At 45.4% G+C, this 22,646-nt stretch overlaps 1 protein-coding gene across 1 annotated transcript in view; it reads right to left on the bottom strand.

The window, feature by feature from the left end:
- The window catches only part of WDR49 (WD repeat domain 49), a gene marked incomplete at its 5' end in the record, with an annotated part of 93,997 nt that overhangs the window by 28,698 nt on the left and 42,653 nt on the right, over positions 1–22,646 (bottom strand). Inside the window, 3 exon segments of the mRNA XM_077929794.1 lie at positions 1,839–1,969; positions 16,271–16,386; positions 19,724–19,888. Of these exon segments, the coding sequence (XP_077785920.1) occupies positions 1,839–1,969; positions 16,271–16,386; positions 19,724–19,888 (412 nt within the window).

Raw genomic sequence — 22,646 nt, 5'->3', positions numbered from 1 at the left:
GACTTTGGATCAAACATCAGGTTCATTTGCAAAGAGAATCTATAATATATAACGGGTCAGCTGATTCAGCATTTAAGCAAGAGGTCGTGGCCCATACTCCCAGGAGAGACATTGTCTCAGCTTTCAATTTCAAGACACATCATCAAATACTTGGGATACATCCTGCTCCTGCCAGCAGGTTGACAAGAAAGGATAAAGGATAACCAATGGGGCGTCCATGACAGAGCATCTTAGGACCATTTGTAGCCTGATTCTGCCCAGTGAGTGATTAGGAGCTTTAAATTCTAAAGCTGAGCTGGCCACATTGTGACTTGCTTGGCTCTTATTTGAAGGTTCAGGCAGAACCAAACAATCATATTAGCATAGCTTTTATATTTAAAAACTATTGATTTCAAGCAAATATTGCATCCAACCCCTCCTACTGCCTTGCCCCCTTCGCTGCTTCAACAATTCAGATCATATATTGATTTTGCATGGTAGGTGGGGGTGACTTTTGAAGTTGGCTTGTTTCCACTAACCATAGTTAAGATTAACCACTGTTTGTTGGGCTCAGATGGGTTGTCGAGTTCAAACCCAGCGAGCTTCCAAACTCCTTCTCACAGCCACGCCACGAGAGAGGGGAGGGAGAGAACCTATGGGCCTGAAGAGGGTGGCTAAGCACATTGTAGTAACACTAAACTGTTTGTCCCAAAATTGTGGGTTGTCAAGGAGAGAGCAGTGGGGGCTGGTGCTCACTGCGATTGGTAGGGCAGAAGTCCAGGAGTCCAACAGTAGCTGGATTCAGAGCCAATGACAGGTGGGGCCAGCTAATTCGAGTTTTTCCTTCCTCCTCCCCATTGCAGAGTTCTACAAGGTGGAAACTAGGACTCTGCATCCAAGATTGCCCCCTCATCTGGTTGTATGCCTGGCAAGCAGGGTGAGGCAGCGCTGAATGCACACTGAGGTTGCTGGGGCAGTGCCCCATTTCCCCTTATCAACCAACCATTGGTGGAGAGTTTGATTGCTCACCACCACTATTGACTACGGGCTATAAGAATGTTCAACTAGACCTGATCCAAACTTATTGAATGTCAATAAGCCATGTGACAAAACCTAAGCCAGCAGTCAGCAAGGCTTACTGGGCATGGGCTGGATCACTCCTGTGGAGATCCCGCAGAGATCCATGTCTGCGGCGGCGGAAATCGCTTCTGCGCATGCTCAGACGCCGAAAATCACGCCTGCACATGGGCATGCACAGAAGCGATTTCCAGCACCATGGACATGTGCGGATGTGATTTCCGATGTCTGGGCATGGGCAAAAGCGATTTCTGGAGCAGCAGAAGAGAGTCCCCGCGCCGTGCTGGTTTAGCGCAGTGCACAGGGACTCGCCGAGTGGGTGGCTCAGTTCAAGGGCATCTCATGGGCCGGTTAAACGGCCTCCATGGGCCACAGGTTGGGAACCCCTGACCTATGCTCATTACAAGTTAGGAAAACACTTCAGCCTGAGCAAAAAGGGGTCCCACGCCTCTCTCTTGATCTTCTCTGGCAACATCCAGACCCACCTGGGCATCTTCTATGAATCTCATTCCACTGAAATGGTAGGAGCTTTCCCTGCCCAATCCCATGCAGAGGAGGAGGAGGTGGAGTATCAATCCCATCATGACACACTTGATGACACACTTTCTTTGTCTGCTTCTTAAAAGATGTCATTTGTCTGTGTCTTGTAAGTAATTCAGCTCTGCCAAGAGCTGAGTAGCTAAGCCAGGCTGGGCAGGATCATCTCTAGCCATGCGTATAGATGACGGCGGACCCAACTGCTAATCTCAGGATGATCTATTGGGCAATAAACGTCCCACTACCTGTAACTAGAGTCTGCGGGGGCAGAAACGCCGCACATAAGATGTCATCCTGGTGCCGAGCTCCTCCTTTCCATTCCGAAGGCTGAACCAGAAACTGAGTCAAGCTGCTCAGGCGGAAGACAGTAATTGTCCTAACGAGACAGACAAGAGCAAACAAAGCAGCCTGAGTGAACTCCAAAGTCACAATTCATTTTCCAAGCTGAGACTCTGTGTTTATCCCTCAGGTTCAGGTGCCTGCAGCAGAAGACGGATTCCAGAGGAGCGGAAATGTTTTATTTATTCCAAAGGTAAAAGTGCTAGTCCTCAAGTGTATATAGAGAAAAGTTTGGAAATGGGGAGTGTCAAAGAAACCAAGCCTGAATCTGAACAGGGTTTTCCACTGATCAGCAGAAGTGAGATGGAGGCGCAGCCTGTGCATATACAGGTCCACATAGTTAACAGATATCCAGAACTGCAGACTAATTTATTCCCCAGGGCTGGTATGAGCTTTGCAATTTGCATAGCAAAGGAACCTATAAAGGGAAGACACTTTTGCTTTAGCACCCAAGAATCATAACTAATTGTAGGGACAGGAAGCTGTCACCTAGAGCAGGGATGGGGAACCTTTGGGTTTGCAACAGCTGTTGGAATCCAAATCCCATTAGGCCCAATGGTCAGGGATGATGGTTGCTGGAGAGGTATACCGTATTTTTCGCTCTATAAGACGCACCAGACCACAAGACGCACCTAGTTTTTAGAGGAGGAAAACAAGAAGAAAAATATCCTGAATCTCAGAAGCCAGAACAGCAAGAGGGATCGCTGCTCAGTGAAAGCAGCAATCCCTCTTGCTGTTCTGGCTTCTGTGATAGCTGCGCAGCCTGCATTCACTCCATAAGACGCACACACATTTCCCCTTACTTTTTAGGAGGGAAAAAGTGAGTCTTATAAAGCAAAAAACTCGGTAGTTCCCCATCGCTGCTCAAGAGCCTCCTTTACTGCATTGCACCTTCTCCCATGCCTGTTGTCAAATCTGCACACAGTTGCATGGCCGGGGATGGGGGTGCAATAGTGAAGCAAATGTCATGCCCAGTAGAGTCAAATTCTGTCGCTTGTGAAAACAATTTTAACTAAGCAAATCTGCATATCGCGCATAATACCTCTACTAGCTACGGGGGAGGCTCAGTGCATTATGAAAAGTCCCCAGCCCTGAACATTCATCCCCTACTCTTGTTTCTGAGATATTAACAGACAGGCAATAATCTATATGCACACTCTGGCGCAAACCTGCCAAATGCTCCGGGGGGAAATGGGACATTTTTTCACATGTGACCACGGCAGCTATTTTGGGTGCCACAATCTCATAGAATCATAGAGTTGGAATAGACCACAAGGGCCACCGAGTCCAACCCCCTGCCAAGCAGGAAACACCATCAGAGCACTCCTGACATATGGTTGTCAAGCCTCTGCTTAAAGACCTCCAAAGAAGGAGACTCCACCACACTCCTTGGCAGCAAATTCCACTGTCGAACAGCTCTTACTGTCAGGAAGTTCTTCCTAATGTTTAGGTGGAATCTTCTTTCTTGGAATCTCACACACTCTTGTGCTGTGCTCTTACCCCCCCCCCCACAAAAAGCACTTTTGGGAGGGCAAGAGCAAGGTGCGGGTCATGTGACTCACCCAGGAGTGCATCCGAGAAGATGTGCGTCCCATTTTGGGGTCTCCAAAAGTTGGACAATACGCTGGTGGAAGGGACATCCCCATAGCATGCCACTCTTTGAGTCCTTGACACAGGGGAGGTGTGTCCCATTTCACCACTAGAACATGCTACATCCCTCCCACTGCTGTCCTCCCCCCCCCCCAATTGCCATACCACTGGTGACACCATGCCTCTCTCACCTGTGTTGTGTGGCAGTGCCTGCAAAGCACAAGATCTCACTGAAATCTTGTACGCTCTGTGAGTCCTCGCCAGAAACTGGTGCCACTGCCTGCATGGGCATTGCCTCTTGGGCTTCCAGCACTCGGGGCAGGTGCCTCACCTTATAATACTACTTATAATAATAATTTATTATTTATACCCCACCCATCTGGCTGGGTTTCCCCAACCACTCTGGGTGGCTTCCAACCGAATATTAAAAACAATACAGCACCAGACATTAAAAACTTTCCTAAACAGGGCCGCCTTCAGTTGTCTTTTCAAAGTAAAATAGTTGTTTATTGCCTTGACATCTGCTGGGAGGGCGTTCCACAGGGCAGGCGCCACTACCAAGAAGGCCCTCTCCCTGGTTCCCTGCAACCTCACTTCTCGCAGCGAGGGAACCGCCAGAAGGCCCTCGGCGCTGGACCTCAGTGTCCAGGCTGGATGATGGGGGTGGAGACGCTCCTTCAGGTATACAGGACCGAAGCCACTTTGCCTCATCCATGGGCCAGGCCTGCTTTGACAATGCATTCCTCATAACACCCACCTGCCTCTCCTATAGAGCAGAGATAGAGAACTTCATGCCAGATGCAGTCACCTGGGGCTCTCCTCATGCCCCCCCACACACACACACACTTCCCAAGCTATGCTCCTTTCTGGCCCTGCTTTGCACCCTCTGTGGCGATCACACAGGGTCCCCGGACGTTTGACGGTCTATTGACCCTGCGCCACCAGTATGATTGCTTTCTTCGCTGCCACCAACCCGTTTCTCATGGGTACACATGGAGTCCAGACAGTTGTTAACATTAACAAATAATCAAGTTTATTTTATAGGTATGAACAAGCTTATGGTTTCAGTTATTTTTTCTTGGCAGTTTCTTAATCTTAGTTTCTTTACTGACCCAATGTTCCTAACAACTTCAAACTGATTATCCCAACTATCTGACTCCACCTAACAATTCCTCTCACTCTCTCACAACACAACTCAACCAACCCACAGACTATTCCTCCCTCTTCCTTCTCCAACTCCCAACTCTCAACTGACATCCACACAACACCAACTCTCACTCTAACTCCTCCTATCAGTTTCCACTGGCCAATCACATCACACTCATTTTAACCCTTTCCTTATGACCCACCTAGGAGGCAAACGCCACACCCTCCTTGAGATTTTTTGCTTGGCTGCAATGCACCCTTGAATTCTGACAATGGATGGAGGACATATGTATGTGAGTGTGTAGAAACCAGCCTACGGCACAAAGGCACAAAGGGTAAAATTTGCATCCATTGGACCGCCCACTCTTGTCTCTGGTCCCACAAGGGAATTTGGCCCTCAAGCTGGAGAAGATTCACCTGCGGGGCTACCAAGCCATCCTGCAGACCCACATATCTCCCAGAGTGCCATAGGCAGGCTACTCACACTCCCTGAGTATGAATTTAGTGCACCATAGTGTTTAGACTGCTGGATCAGGACCAGTGAGTCCAGGGTCCAAATCTTCACTTGGTCATCAAGCTAATAAGGTGACCTGGGGCCATTTCTTAGCCAAACAAACCTCACAAGGTTGTCGCCTGGACAAATGGGGAGGCCCAAGAACCCTGCCCTCAGAGGAGGTAAATGAGATGATAAATAGTGGGTCGTGCTGTTGACTTTTTCAAAGGAAACTTGACATCTTGAGTGTCTGAGTCAAGATGTCAAAGCCCACTCCAAATACCAGCGTCTGTTTTTCTCTGCGGTGTCATCACGACACAGCAGAGCACATCTAATTTAGGATATCCATCCCCCTCCAACCTCCTGGTCTCTGTGCCTATCTCATCCTCCATTCTCATCTCTCCTTATTCAAATAAAGCAATTTGTGTGAAATCCCCCAAACTTTGGAAAGAGAGCCAGTAATCAAAAAAAAGGGAGGGGGTGACTAACCCTCAAGCAAAGAAAATATAGCACATTGATACATATCTTCGCAACATGAAATGGAATATTTTAATCATTTGTTTCTATTTCTCCCCCTTTCTGTATCAGGCATTGTTATAGAAACTGCATTGTAAGTGTCATTCTGGGATTTTCTCATCCTTCGCCTATTATAGTTCAATCATACTTCCTCGCTGCCAAAACATAATGGCAAAGCTGTCTCCAGTGCAATGCGCATTGTTTCCGACCGTACTAATAGACAAGGGGGATAATTATTGCGCCAGTCTTCTCACGGCAGTGTTATGACGAGCCGCAGTGTTGATTTCTCCCCCACCTTTTTTTTCCTAATTAAAATCTGCATTGGAGGGGATGGGCAGAATAAAAAAGAGAGAAGAAGAAGTGTGGAGTTCTTAAGAAACCCAAGAGGTTTGGGGTTTTTTAACAACCACGAACACAACACAGAGGACAATAATAGGGATGGGTGACTCTGTCAAATTTGGTTTCTCTCCATTTCTCATTTTTCCAATCTAAAATTAAATTCTCCATATTTCCACATCAATTTGCTTTTTTAAAAAATAGTCTCATGAAAAGTCTTCTGCATTTTAGTGTGAATGTATTCTAATATATTTATTTTTATTTATCTACCGCATTTATCTCCCACCTTTTCCTCCACGGAGCTCAGTGAGAAAGGAGTTCCTTTTTCTCCAAGTTGCGCAAACCCTGTGAGCTTCATGGCTGACTGGGAATTTGAACGCTGGTCTCCCAAGTGCTAGTCCAATAGAGCCAAACCTTGGTTCTCGAACGGCTCTGTTTTGGCTCCCGAAAGCCAATAACCCAGAAGAAACTGCTCTGGTTTTCAAACGATTTTCAGAAGGCGAGCATGCTATGCAGCTTCCGTTTTGAGTTTCCCTATTGTATTGAGGCTTCTGCTTTCAGTTTTGTGTTGTCAAACGTGTCAGAACAACCGACAACAACATTCAACAACTGAGGTTTGACCGTACTCCAACCACTGTACCACACAGCCTATGTTTGCGGGGATTAGGATGCTGGTGTAGAGATTAGAACTGCTTGGGGGGGGGGTTACAATAAAGTGGTATAAGAATTTTATGGAACAAGTAAATAAAATAAAAATTTATCTCCCATTGTAGTCTCCAGTCTGATCAAAGCCCCCATGGTTGCTAACTGCAGCACAGGGCAAAAAGTTTCCCCAAACTCCATACACACCAGGTTCCCAATCTGGATCTGGACCTCCAAATCAAAAATTTCATTGTAAAGCCTTTCTTCATTTGGAAGTATTTCTTCCCAACTTTCCATTCCTGGAAAGATGGAAAACTTGTGAAAATATTGAAGAGGTGGAGGGAGCCTCTCATGGCAATGTTTTCTATTTCAGGATAAGTAGTGTTTAAAAAATCATCCTGTTGCAAAAAAAACCCTATATCCAGGTGTCAAAAATGAGTAATTTGAGACTGAGGGGTGCTGAGATTTAATCTTGCCACCCTGACGCCTTCAAATTGAACCCCAAAACTCGGGACCTAGCAAGACTATTTAATTCACACCAGAATGCAGAGACAGTGGGAGCAATTCCCCCTTCCCACACATTCAGTGGTCCATTCACCCATCACCAGCAGTCTTGCGTATTCCTGTATCTTTTTTTATTTCCAGAAATACCTATTTAAATGTGCTTGACTTCAAAGTCAAAAGAGGGTTAGGGAATATATTTTTAGATCAATGTTACGGGGAGCTCTGCTTCTAAACTGCATGTAGCCAGTCTGAGGTGGTTCTGCTTTTCAAGTCTGCACAAACAGAGAACACCTCTGCCCTGAGGCAATCCCTTATGAATTATTCCTTCAGGGAGAAAAAGGGAGACAGACCTCATAGAAGCCTGACTGGCACAATACTCGGGGGGGGGGGGCAAATCCAATATACCCAGCGAGAACTGGAAAATGTTCTGTGAAAGTGCAGAATCTGAAAGGTTTTGAATCTATTTCCCTGCCCCACCCCAAGTGATTCCACAACTCTCCACAGGAGACCCAATTGCCACAGTTTACTGATTCTTACACACCATAAAATGTGGTTACATTATACCTACATTCAGGGACCTAAGCCCTGGCATCCCATAGTCTCTGAGAGAGTGTCCCAGGCACCCAGGCCCAGAGCTGATCTCTCTCCCCAAGAGTGCAGAGAGAGGTCCACACTTAGAGTGGGAGACCTGACCTTGTAGATCCCCTCCTTACTCCCATGGAAACCTCTGTGGCCCTAGCTTGACGGCATGCCAAGTTGGACCTTTCCAGCCCTCTAATATTCGTCAAACCTAGACAGCATCTTAAAAAGCAGAGACATCACCTTGCCAACAAAGGTCTGTATAGTTAAAGCTATGGTTTTCTCAGTAGTGATGTATGGAAGTGAGAGCTGGACCATAAAGAAGGCTGATCGCCGAAGAATTGATGCTTTTGAATTATGGTGCTGGAGGAGACTCTTGAGAGTCCCATGGACTGCAAGAAGATCAAACCTCTCCATTCTGAAGGAAATCAGCCCTGAGCGCTCACTGGAAGGACAGATCCTGAAGCTGAGGCTCCAATACTTTGGCCACCTCATGAGAAGAGAAGACTCCCTGGAAAAGACCCTGATGTTGGGAAAGATGGAGGGCACAAGGTGAAGGGGACGACAGAGGACGAGATGGTTGGATAGTGTTCTCGAAGCTACCAGCATGAGTTTGACCAAACTGCGGGAGGCATTGGAAGACAGAAGTGCCTGGCATGCTCTGGTCCATGGGGTCACGAAGAGTCAGACACGACTAAACGACTAAACAACAACAACAACAACAATAATATTCATCAAAGCAGAGATAAGTCTATGCCAGCTCTGGAGCTGGTGTAGGGAACATCCTTCCCATAGTTTCCATTGTCAAGCATCCTGTTCACACAGTGGCCAATCAAACAGCCTTATCTTCCATGAATTTGTCTAATTCTCTTCTAAAACCATCCAGTTGGTGGGCAAACTTCAAGATGCTGGTAAAGCCTCATACAACCTGGGACCCAGGATACCTAAAAAACCTTGTGTGTTCAAGTCATGCATGTCCATGTGTGGTGCCAGAAACCTCAAAGAGCCTCGACAAAAGCCCTGCTGCACCACTCACTGGCTTGCGAGGAGACTCTCCCTGGAGCCCTTGAGAGGGCGCTCAAAGAAGATACCTTCTGGAGGAGACAGTATCCTGCAGGGTAAGGTAAAGGTAAAGGACCCCTGGATGGTTAAGTCCAGTCAAAGCCGACTATGGGGTTGTGGTACTCATCTCACTTTCAGGCCGAGGGAGCCGGCGTTTTTCCACAGACAGCTTTCTGGGTCATGTGGCCAGCATGACTAAACCGCTTCTGAAGCAACGGGACACCATAACGGAAACCAGTGTGATCGGAAATGCTGTTTACCTTCCCACCACAGCGGTACCTTTTTATCTACAGTGGTACCTCGGGTTAAGTACTTAATTTGTTCTGGAGGTCCGTTCTTAACCTGAAACTGTTCTTAACCTGAGGTACCACTTTAGCTAATGAGGCCTCCCGCTGCCGCCGCGCCGCCGGAGCACAATTTCTGTTCTCATCCTGAAGCAAAGTTCTTAACCCGAGGTACTATTTTTGGGTTAGCGGAGGTACTATTTCTGGGTTAGCAGAGTCTGTAACCTGAAGCGTCTCTAACCTGAAGCATATGTAACCTGAGGTACCACTGTACTTGCACTGGTGTGCTTTCAAACTGCTAGGTTGGCAGGAGCTGGGACAAAGCAACGGGAGCTCACTCCATCAGAGGTGTAGGAAGGGGGTGTGGTGGGTGCGGTGCGCCCCAGGTGTCATGACTGAAGGGGTGACAAAATGGCAGGCGAGTGGGCAGCACACCTCACGCCCGGCGGCAGAAGCTCTTCTGACCCGGCAGCAGAGAGCAGCCCTCCTCAGCCATGGCGAGGCACACCCAGCCGTAACAGCTCCATTGCTGGATCATGTCTGCAGAGGGCAGAAGGAGACTGAGCAGCAGCTTCCCCGCCCCTCTCCTGCCCTGAACTATGGCACATGGGAGGGCACCCTCCGTGTCCCTCTCTCCTCGGGAGTACGCCCGCCCTGGGCAGCATGGGCATTGTGCTTCGACTTTGCACTCCATCACAGGGATTCGAACTACTGACCTTCCAATCAGCAAGTCCAAGAGGCTAACTGGTTTAGACCACAGTGCCACCCGCGTCCCTTAAAGAGGCTACCCTCTGCAGGAGAGGGTATTCTCCAGATACCGCCTCATTAGAATGTATCCTGTATGGTGTCAGAACCAGGATTTTAGTGCAGCGGCCCCTCCTTGTTGAAATTTCCACCTTTTGCATATCCTACATCCCTGTTGTCTTTCTGGGTGCCTGTTGAAGACTTCTCTGTTTCAAACAAAGTTGAAGTTCTCAATCCCCATCCTAGCCCAAGGGAAGAGAGAGACATAGGACTTGGGGGGGGGGCTGATTTGTCTCTAAGAGACAGCACAGAGTTAATTTGCTGTGTCTGAATGCAATAGAATATGGATAAGGCGTTCACACTCTCCTGCCTTGGTTACCTCAGAGTCATATTCAGGATGTATTTTCCCCCTGGAACTAAGGGCTTGCAGAAAAAGAACAGTACCTTGAAATAAGGATTTTTTTGGTTACTCTGCTGAGAGAGTAGAGATCAGCAAGCAGAGGCTGAATCCCCTTAATCCTGCCTAATCTATAGTTTATAAAACCACAACACTTATCCTGACTAAAGCAGGCTTTGTAGAGCAACCAGCGCTGCCCCCATTTTCCATTCTCTTTAAGCATATTTACATTGATTTTTTATTTCCCGTGCCAATAGAATTTGCTCAGAAGAAATGAGGAGAAGCCAGGGTCCACAGCTGAGCAGTATCAGACAGAACAGGCTCGAGGGGAGAAAACCCAGATTTTGATATCATCACTCACTCACGCTATGCTACAGGAGATTTTAAAGACTGCAAACCTCTAGGCACCTTGTTTACTTATTATGAATTTTTAATAGCATAACCGTAAGTGCCTCACACTTCCTGTCCCACTGCGTTTCGCAGCTCATTTGCCCGCTTTGGTTCTCCCCTCTGATCCCTTAAAAGATGTTCGAGTTCATGATGGACGGACAACTTGGGCATCTTCCAATTAGGCGGAAGACGTTGGATGGGACATTCAGGAAAACAGAAAGTGCACACAAATGTGTCATGTCTGGAATCAGATAGAAACTAATGAGCAATGGCAGCAGTAACTCTACACATCACCCACCAGTCTCTCCCCTATAAAAAGACCGCTTCCCACTTGTTTGTGCACTTCCTTCAGGTTTAATATTCATGAACTGATGATTTAGATTATGTAGTGTCTTTATTTTTAGCACTTACCAGGATGTGTTCTTTGCATCCTCATTATCTTTCTTTCTTACTTTTGCTGTTTGGAGTCTTTGCGCCTCTGTTCCTCTATACTTGTGGTCAGCAACTAGAAGCCCCCAGATTGACTCCATAGCCTTGAGAAACACCGCTCAACTCTTCAATTGCAAACCCACCCATGAGATATCTGTTCAGTGCTCTTTTTTTCTTAAAAAATGTTTAGGGGTACTCTCATTTTGACTCAAGAAAATCACCGGGAAAGGAAATGAAGCCGCCATCGGAGGTGGTAACAACGAAACTGACCAATCACCATGCTAGATTCCAACTCCTACTTCACACATTAAACGCTCGCTTCCGTCTGAGACTCAGGAAAACAAGAACAGGAAATGAGGCCGCCATTAGGGGTAGCAATAGAACTGGCAATTCACCATGCTGTTCAGCAGAACTGACGATTCACCGTGCTAGAGAAGAAACTTAAAAATTTAAAATTTTTAGTTTCTTCTCCTGTTAGATTCACAAAATGTTTAGGGGTATGCGTACCCCTGTGTCCCCCCCCCCCCCCCCGAAAAAAAAGCACTGGATCTGTTTAAAGGAGTGGGACCTCTGGCAGGAGGACTTGCCAGCAGAGCATGGGAGTGCAGGGAGAGTTAGTGTCATGAACTGGTTGGATGCAGAGGGATGGTGGGAGGAACTAGCTAGAGAACCACCAATGGAAGAAGGCTCCGAACCCATGAAGTGCTGGTGGGACAGTGATGAATGGTTTCAGGGAGAAGAGGGAAAGGACTGGGAAGAGGACATGTCAGAAGCTGAGGAGGAAACAAGAAGAGCAGGGAGAGTCAATGGCAGACGGAAGTCAAGAATCAGAAGTAGAAGCTGAAGCAGGAGAGTGGGTGGAAGAAGGCCAAGAGGCAGAGATGAGTCATCTGGTAAAGACTCACAGGTGTCTCCCCTTCCTGCTGCTACAAGCTCCCATCTCTCTTTGTGTCTCAGAACCAGAAGAGGCATGAAAAGGGTGAAGAAGAGGTCAGCTGCATGCAGGCACTGTCTCCAATTTTGGGGGGGAAAGCCTGGAGACGAGGGAACTCAAATGGATGTGAGGAGTGGAGACTTTCAGTCTTGGCAACTGATTTTCACGGAGGAAAGTCAATGGGAAATGAGCTGCTCTGCTCATTAGGCCTGACCCTCAACCAAGACTGTGGAGACTGTATTTTTGCTAACAGTTAACTACATCTTTGAACTATGTGATTACTGGCCAGCCCACGCCTGTGACAGAACAAAATAAATTTCCAATCACTGTACTTACTGCAAGTGGTATAAGAAGGCATCGTTTTCCATTCCACCCTGTATTCATCACATGCAGCACTGTTTCACCTCTGTTGCAGTTTGCCTTCTGCCCAAAACTACATTATTCACCTCACTCTCCACTTTGACAGTATTATACCACTTACGTAATTAATTTTGTAAATCACAAGGATTTAACTTTCTTTTTGCATGTAAATGCAAAGAAGCATAATGCAAATGGGTGGGTTTACACACAAATTACAGGCTGAAAGCATTTGCCCCCCCCCCACACACACACACACAAATTAGGGGCAATTACAAACCATTTGGAGAATGAAAGCAACAGCAACAATGAACGTGAATCCCATTTGCTGAACTGATTTTTGCTCTAGAAATGGGTGAGTAATGGGGCAATTTCCACTCCTGTTTCTGCCAGAATTCTCTGACATCCCTATTTGCTGCACTAGCTGCCTTCTCAGTCCACTTCCTATATTGGATAAAGCACAATTTTGCCTAATGAAAGTTCATGGCTACAAGATACCAGCTACCAGGGCCAGCCCAAGACATTTTGCTGCCTAAGGTGACAAGATGGTGCCTCCCCCAATACACATAACAGATGCTGACCTGAAAAATATTTCTTTAATGTTGTTATGTCCTCCACCACACCTGAGGGCAAGAGATTGGCTGGGGATGTGCTGGGCAGACCATGTGACACACACAGCACTGCCTTTGTTGTTGCTGCTCCACTGTCCCTGCCATCTGCCGCCTGAGGTGGCTGCCACACTTTCCCCAATGATAGGGTCGGCCCACCACTTACACAGTTTCAAAATACATTTAAATCTTTGAACAGTGTTTTACTTTGTCCCTGTTTTGAGCCGATTCCCAGTGTCATGTTCAACAAGTGCAACCATTGTGTGATCGTTTGGTGGTGTGGAGTAAGTAGCTAATTGCTATGAAGAGAGCTGCTTTATCTCCTCCTTCGGTGGAGAAAAGCGATCTTCAATTTATGCACAGGTGATAGAACACACTTGATAGTCATCACCTATCAGTGTGGCATCTGTTCGGTAACTGGCCAGCCCAATAACCCATAATAACTGATGAGACCAATTCCATGCATCCACTTTATCAAACGATAAACACAATCAATTATCATGTGACTAAGGTAAGGTATAGACCTAAGTGATAACCTTTCTCTTTGGGTAACTAGACTTTGTAAAATACATAGACTTTGTAAAATAAATGGAGGCAATCTTAGCTTTTTAAGCTCTGTTGTCTCATAATGTTGGTTCTGTAAACAGCACTGACTTGGCTACAAAGAACCTCTTCCACAATATTTTGTTAATGTGTGTGTATGTTTGGGGGACAGAGGAATAGAGAGACTCTGGTTTCCATGCTCTACCTTCGAAAGCTTCTCCTCCACAATATCCCATTAGGGAGGGGAGGGGAATTTGGTTCACTTTGCATATTCAAACTTCCCCAAACAAGAAATGAACTGAAATGCAGCCATCCTGAGAAATTTGCACTTCTCCAAATTTTGAAGTGCAGTTTCCCAGAGAAGCAATATCCAGAAAAATGTGCACAATGGGGGGAAGTATATTATAAAAAGGCATATATTAATGAAAATAACATACCAAAAAAGTGTTTTATTAGGCAAAAATGTATGTATGACAATAAATGAGCTCTCAGATGCTGATAGATTTTCATGAGGACTTATTCAATTTTAAAAAATGTGAACTGATGAAGAAACATGGAGGAATGAACCTAAGACTGGAAAAATGAGAGAAATCAAAATTGACAGATTTGTTCATAGCTACAGCTCAAAACTTGCTGAAGGAGTGCCTGGCCATCAGAACTGGCTTTTTAGTGGGGGACAAAATATGCTGCAGTGGGAAGGAGGTGATGGGAAAGGAGAATTTTGGTCTCTGGGCCCAAAGCTAGGGATGTAAGAAGGAATAATTTCCTGTTCAGCACTGTGTTAATTGCATGCAGCACTGTTTCTGTTCTACTGCAGTTCAGCTTCTGCCAAACACTATGTTATTTATCTCTCTGCCCACTGTGGTGAAATTACATAATGTACATAATTTATTATGTAAGTTCTATCACCATCCTCTTATTCCACCTCATTAATTTCCTTGTAAAGGAAGCAGAACGCAAATGGGAGAGAGGCAATCAATTACATATTGTTCTGGAACTAAAGGCAGCAACAGCAAATACTAATATCTGCTGTACTGATTTCCATTTTGGACATGGAACGGATTAAAAAAAAAATATTAGCAATTTCCATTCCTGCTTCTGCTTATGTTGGAATTCTCTGACAGTCTTCATCTAAGCTATTTTCCACTATAGCAAGTGAGAATTTGTAGGTGGGGGAGAGAGAGAGAGACTGGGGGAAGGGAGGAAGATTCTGGACCTGTAGAAAAATAATTTCAAAGGAAAAGAAATATGCACAAAAAGCAATTCATCTCACCCTAATTTCCAGACCCTCCACATAATTTTATAGTGAACAACAGCAATGAGCCTCTGCCTCTATAGAGGAAGCAGCCTTTGAGTGTTGTCTAAGTTTTCAAATTTATGGACAGAAGGGTTTCTAATTAAGTCCTGCCATTATTTTTTTTGCAGAACATCTTGGTGGAGGAAATATATAGCTCATCCCCTCCCTGCCAGGATCTTTAAACAATTTTAATGGCTTTCTCTACCTCCAGCAGAAAACAAAAAAAGAGAACTTTTTTAAAGTAAATAACTCACCAAATAAAGCAGTGCTAGAATATTACACTTGAGAGTAATCCCACAAGGGCTCAACTTGGACACGTTTGAGTGTCATGAAATTGGTTGCCGCCCCACCCAACACAGAACACCAGTTCATGCACTCATCAGGCCTTCGGAGAACTGGGCTACCTGAAGGGAATTAAGCTTCTCTGTGTTGGGTCACTTTTAGAAGAGGAAAACAGTTAACAATCCATCTGTGCGGTAGAGACGAAAGGATTGTAATGCTCTTCCACCACAATGGCTACAATAGATGTGACATTTGTTTGCCCTTGCATCACTTTTTTTTAATAGCCAGCATTGGGGATCTAGGGTTGTTGGGCCTGTGGAATGGGTAGCGGGACAGGGGGTCTTGGGAAATAGCGTTTCCCATGACCCTTAACTGGAAATAGTATTTGCCAGGATCCTTATAAAGGATGCCAAGGACTGAGCCCGAGTTGGGCCTGTGGAATGGGTAGAGGGACATGGGGGTCTTGGGAAATAGTGTTTCCCAGGACCCTTAACTGGAAATAGTATTTGCCAGGATCCCAAGGACAGGATGCCAAGAACTTCTGCATGCAAACCAGATTCTTTATCACTGTGTTGTGGTCTTTCTTGCTCACGAAATATCACACTAGGCACGCATTAGCAGGAGGACCATATCCCTGTGTTTAAATACAAAAGGGAGGTTAGATTATACACTTTGCTATAATTCAGGCTGCCCCAACCTGGTGCCCTTCAGATTTCAGACTACAACTCCCATCATCCTGGCTATGCCAATTGGGGCTGATGGGAGTTGGAATCCAAAACATATGGAGGGCACCAGGATGGAAAGGTTGCTTTCGTGACAGGTTTAAAAAAACAACACCTTTCTAAAATACATTGTTGTTGTGCAATTTAGTCTTGACTACATCCAAGGACATTTCCCATAGAACCTTTTGGAAAGGCTCACTTCCCCACTCCCCCTCAAGGAAATCTAAAATGGTGTCCCTGATCAAGACAGATGAGATCCTTTCCTGCTACGCTGCACCTTTGAATATCACATCCTTTCTCAGATGACACACAGACACTGCTAAATCTGTTCTTGGATTCAGTTATCAAACAGCCCTTGAATTGGTGTGACAGCCCGGAGAGATAAGCATTAGTTGATGTTATCTCCAGAAATGGAAGCAAAAAAAAGTACACTTTTCCAATTTGCACATTCTCCAACATTGCGGCGTGCTATTTACACAGTACCTGTCCCAGCCCAGAACTAATATAGTCCAGCTTAGCACCATGATCTGGGAGATTTCAACTGCTCGGTCTCTTCCGGCATTGAGCTTATGGTGACAATGTCCGTTGAAGTCCCAGATCTGCAATTTAAATTAGGGAAACAATATGTCAAAAAACAAAGTAGGCAATGTCTCTTGGTAATTTCAGAAGCAACACATCAAAACATGCAAGAACATAAACATTGCTAAGACACGCTACATAGACCTATTTAATGTAGGTGGGGGGTGGAACATTGCTTGTTGGTAGGACACAGGAGATCATGCAGGAGATCCCAGCTTTTGTCCTTGTAATCTTCCCTTAAAAGGATCACATAACATGCAGTGGGAAGGACTCTGCTGGGTGAGACTGATGTGCTCACACTTCTAGAAAAAATGCAGTAGCTTTTCTCAGTACAGTTATGGAAGAATAAAGCTGAGTAAGAGGACATTCATGAACCTGGACCAGGCTAAACCTAGGGGCTATGCAGTCCAAAAGATGCTGGTGTACTCCAGTTCCCATCATCCCTGACTATTGGCCATGCTGGTTGGGGCTGATCAGAGTTGGAGGCCAACAACCTGTGGAGTACCACAGGTTCCCCATTCCTAATGCACAGTGGAACTGCAAGAGGAATAGTGGGGGGAGATCTCTGTGGACTCAGCTATATATCTGCAAAGAAAATATTTTAAGTGTGTTTTAAGTGCAGTATACAATGTGACACTAAGATGGCGATGAGCCTTATGGAAAATTCAATGTGTTTTTTAAAACGCTTTTTTAAAAAAAGGCATTTTCAGAATGTTTTTTTATATGTGTGTAGATTCCACCTGTGTGTTCAGCTGAATGTCTCAGTGGATTTTACACGTGTACAACTGTACAAACATTGGGTTATTAGCTTGCAAGCAGGAATACAGGTATATGGGTCTCATGCAAATGTTCAGCTGAGCACACAGAGGTTATGGGTGAGGCCCCTAAGCACATTCACTGTATGTAGTTGTAACATCTGCATGGGATTTTAGCCATTACCAACTCAATTTGGGCATCAATAACTTTAGCTGGAATGGAACAATGGCTTTTGAAAACACAACCCTGATTTTCTTAAACCAATAGGGTTGCAATCCTAAACTGACTGAACTGGGAGAATGCCTCAATGAATTCAATAGGGCTTAATCAGTGCTTTTTTCCTAAATAAATGTTTAGGGATACTTTCATTTTGACTCAAGAAAATCACCATTTTATAGTTCAAATAAGGGAGAATAAATACAGTCATACCTAGGGTTAAAAACGCTTCAGGTTAAATCTTTTCAGGTTGCGTCCAGGGGCGACCCGGAAGTAACGGAACAGGTTACTTCCGGGTTTCGCCGCTCGCGCATGCGCAGACTCTCAGAATGACGTCACGCGCACGCACAGACGCAGCGAATCGTGACCCGCGCACGCGCAGATGCGGGTTGCATTCTGCTCGTGATGCAAATGGGGCTCCGGAACGGATCCCATTCGCATCCAGAGGTACCACTGTACAGTAAATGGACAAAAGTACAAAGATTCACAAAATGTTTAGGGGCATGTGTACCCCTGTGTCCCCCCAGAAAAAAAGCAGTGGGCTTAATTCTGAATCAATATGATCAGGACTGCAGCCTAAGAGATTTCATTGCTTTACACAATGGGTATGGAAGTTATGGTCCTTAAGAACAATTCCCCTTATTGTTTCAGCTAAGCAGGAAAGTGATATCTGCTTAGCAAAATAAACAAAGATCTTTTTAGTGGTTGGAATATGAGGCCCAGAATGAAGGATTAGCACCATAGGCCTCCTACAGATAACCCACCTCTGCACCAAAAATCTAGTCTTCCATGGTGAGTTGGATTTCCCCTCTCCAGCAGCACTTTCAGCTGTTGCAAACTTTCCGCCTCCCATACTTCAGGGACTGATCTCTCATGAAGCCAGGGAACTCGGAGGTCTGTAAATGATCTCTGACTATCGTCAAAGGGGGGAGTCAAATTTGGATTGGACTTGATATGAGACAAGCCATTTCCTGCTTTTTTGGTAAGGCTTGGCTTATTTCCAATCTAATTCAGTGTGAGCTCCATCCATCTCTACTATAATTATTCTGCAGTGATTCCTGTTAGGCAGACAATAATTGCCAGCCAGAAGAACTGACCACATGGAAATAAAATATTGGTATTTATTTTGTATTTATATCATCGTTCCTTTCCTTTGCTAACAAGGGTGGGTAAAAACATGCCTTGTATGCAAAACTCCAGTAATCCCAAAAGCTTTTTAATTGCTGCTAATTAAAGCAGGAAAGGTTTCCTGAACTGAAGGAATTATGTGCTGAATTAAGCATAAATGGTTGAAGAGCTGTTGCACTTCTGCATAACTCTCAAAGCACTTTCCACTGGAGGTTAAAACATTATCTCCATTTTTGTAGGCAAGGATAGACCATAATCTTTTCAACATGCATGTGGTGCATTGAATAACTTTATGCTTCTCCTTACCACCCCTTCTCATTGAAAGCTAGCCCGTCAAGGAGCCAAGTCTTTGATCTAACATGCTTGGCTTTTATTATGTAAGAGTTTCTAATGTAAAAAAGCACTCCAAAAATGTAGCATCCCAACTACATTCTGAAGTACTATCGCCATGCTTTCTCCATCCCACCTAAGGCAGAGAACACTTTTTATTCTATATAAAGCTGGCAATTGAAATACCGGTAATGGATCGGGTCTTGACAAAATGAGCTCAACAAAGGTTCCATTGAAACCAATGGGATAAATTCATGGGGGGAAATTCAAATAAACTCCAGCCCAATCTAAATATATATTAAAAAATTTAAAAATTGTCCAGTAGCACCTTAAAGGTAAAGGTAAAGGGATCCCTGACCATTAGGTCCAGTCTTGGCCAACTCTGGAGTTGCGGCACTCATCTCGCTTTATTGGCCAAGGGAGCTTCCTTGGTCATGTGGCCAGCATGACTAAGCCACTTCTGGTGAACCAGAGCAGTGCATGGAAATGCCGTTTACCTTCCCGCCGGAGCGCTACCTATTTATCTACTTGCACTTTGACGTGCTTTCAAACTGCTAGGTTGGCAGGAGCAGGGACCGAGCAACAGGAGCTCAACCCGTTGCGGGGATTCAAACCGCCAACCTTCTGATCAGCAAGTCCTAGGCTCTGTGGTTTAACCCACAGCGCCACCCATGTCCCTAGTAGCACCTTAGAGACCAACTAAGTTTGTTCTTGGTATAAGCTTTCATCTGCATGCACACTTCTTCAGATACACAGATTCCAGCCCAATCTGTTTCCCTTTACCATTTTGTCATTCCAGAATTCAGTTGCTAATATTTGCCCCCTGCAACTCCTGCAACAGAGCCGTGCACTGTTGTTAGCCCGTGTATTCTGCGAAATTGCATATCGAGTGAAGCGGCTTCTCCCCCGACACAAACACATACACACCTTTACGGTTCCATCTGTGCTTCCGGTGAAGAGTCTGGTCTGAGTCCCATTGAGAGCCATAGTACTGATCTCAGCATTGCCATGGCAACCTGTAAACTCTTTGATTTTCTGCCCAGTATCAATCAGCCAGAAGATAACAGTAGATCCAGCATCTGAGCTGATTACCTAAGGAAGAAGGAGGGGGAGAGAGTTTTTGGAATGAAAACCTTGCTTGTTGCTCTCCGCATCTCCTTCCACACAAACACCTTCATTACTATAATCTTACACATACGTGAACTTCACTTATATAATTGCCAACATTTGAAATGCAAATCCGAAAAATGTCGGCATTGATTTTCTCATCTTCTTCCTTTCAACTCATTAGAAGATTTATCTCCCCCTCCCCATTAAAGTTTATGGACTGCTTCTTATCCTATCTTAAATACCTGCCTTCCCAGCAAGCTCCGTTTAACTAAAGAATAATGATTTAACTGCCATTATCATTCAAGGGAGAAAAGAGGTGACTTGTTCCTTCTGCAGATAATACCCCAATCCAGAGGGGGACAATGTGTCCTCAGCAGCGAGAAGTCCAACAGAGAATTTCCCAGCTGAAATAATAAGGGTGCAGCAGGCAAAGCGCTTTGTACAGTGCCATGAGATAAACCAGCCTCACTTTATCACAGCAATTGATCCATTGAGTAATGGATCTTTAAAGCTGATCTAGGAAAAGTCTCAGTATGCATTAGCTTTAATTTAAAAATTTAACCGTGTGGTCAGATTGGAAGAAAGTCCATTTGGAGACAGATCATGCTCAGTCTCCTATGATAGCTTTAAGTCCAGGGCATGCTATGTTACTCATAAAATTACATTTTCTTCGCCATTTTATGTGTGATTTATTGCAGAAGAGTCGGAGCCTATCAGTCTTATTCTGGCACAGGGATAGACAACCTTTCCCATCTTGCAGCTTTAAAAGTCCGAGTGACAAAAGCAATATATGGTTTTTCAACATGGACATATTTGGGGGGGGGGTACGTTCTGGACCCACACACACACTGGCCTGCGTAAGGCAGTCCAGCCCCATTCTGCCCATGCTCCCCGACCTGTTTTACCCCTTTCTCTGATGTTCTTGTGACATTTTCAGGTGTCTCCCAGGTTTGCTACAATGCTTGTGTGCGTGGTCACACACAATGTTGGACACGCGTAAAAAGGTCATTGCCTGTACTCAGAGAATTGTATCCAATTAACTCATACTCTGTGATCTAAACCACAGAGTCTAGGACTTGCCGATCAGAAGGTCGGCGGTTCGAATCCCCACGACGGGGTGAGCTCCCGTTGCTCGGTCCCTGCTCCTGCCAACCTAGCAGTTCAAAAGCACGCCAGTGCAAGTAGATAAATAAGTACCGCTCCGACGGGAAGGTAAATGGCATTTCCATGCGCTGCTCTGGTTCGCCAGAAGCGGCTTAGTCATGCTGGCCACATGACCCGGAAGCTGTACGCCGGCTCCCTCAGCCAATAAAGCGAAATGAGCACCGCAACCCCAGAGTCGGTCATGACTGGACCTAATGGTCAGGGGTCCCTTTACCTTTACCTAACCCATACTCAAGAGAAGACCCACTAAAATCAGTGAGCTTGACAAATTTGTATACTGATTTTAGTAGGTCTGTTCTGAGAATGACTTGCAACCTAAAATAGTATCTGCTCAACATACCTAAAAATCAAAGCGAGAGAAGGCTGCCATTTGGGGATATGGTATCGGAGTCCTCAGAGGACGAACCAGATACCCCACAGGTTAAGGACCTTGAGGATGTTATAAGAAAAAACTGCTCCATTTCCTTTATGGGGTGCCCAAGACCCCTTATAGAGTCCTTAATTAGGTTCCCTATCGGTAGGAGAAAATAACAGAGGCCAACCAGAGAATATTGAGAAGCAAAGCAGCTAGTAAGCCTGATCTTTATTAAACAGTTGCAACATGGTCCTCACTCAACACACTCAGGAGGGAGGAGGAACCCAGAACAATGGTGTGCAAGCCCTTACATAGACTTTTGAAATTGCCCACCCTGTAGCTCAAGACCACCACCCCAAAACATCATACATACATCACAGAAGGAGGCGGTCTACGGCAGAAATCATGTCTGCCAGGAAACCTGTTAATGGTCAGTGATTGCCCTACCTGGGCAGCCTGGCCATTCTTTTGTGATGGCTAATACTTTAGTTCCTGAATCCAGGTCACAGGCTCACCCTATTCATACACAAATATGCCCTTAAGACAGGATTTGTAAGCAAAAAGACAAAGGGAAGGCTTTCCCCATTTTCTCCCTCCTTGCAGAGAAATATATCAAGGTCAATTTGGGAGCGTCAAAATGGCTTCAGGATTGCTCTCCTGTACTATTTCGGACACGTGGTTTATATACTTATGTGTGTGTTTGCCTTGTATATTTATGAATGTATTTAATATTTGAAACCTTAGATGAAACCTTAGAATTCTTATAACGAGGAGGAGACAGAGTCCCCTGGAAACTGTGCTGAAGATCCACTGGGTTGAGATCTAGCAATGAACATGTAGAGATCTTAGAGGTAGTCCCAGTTATCAAGAACACTGGCACCAAAAGGTCCTGATCTAGACTGGAGAGATGTGATACAGCGTGCTTCTATGGACCTAGAGTCACTGTGTGGCTTGCGAGTAAGGGCTCTCTTTTCCCTGTTGTGCCTTGTTCGAACTCCCTGTGATAGTGAACTTGGATTATTGTCCAATGGTGCCTGTGGATCATATTTTGGACCTCGACTGATTTTCCATGTTTGATCCTGCTTGTCTGCACTGTGCCTGCAACCCTGGCCTTGCAGAAGGCTGTCTCATTAGTGGCACCTGCCCTGTGGAACTCCCTCCCACCAGATGTCAAGGAAATAAACAACTCTCTGACTTTTAGAAGACATCTGAAGGCAGCCC

This window comes from Podarcis muralis, chromosome 6, assembly GCF_964188315.1.
Source record: "Podarcis muralis chromosome 6, rPodMur119.hap1.1, whole genome shotgun sequence".
Classification (NCBI taxonomy): Eukaryota; Metazoa; Chordata; class Lepidosauria; order Squamata; family Lacertidae; genus Podarcis; species Podarcis muralis.
The sequence above is the reverse complement of the archived record's forward strand: the minus strand, read 5'-3'. Positions and strand labels throughout refer to the sequence as shown.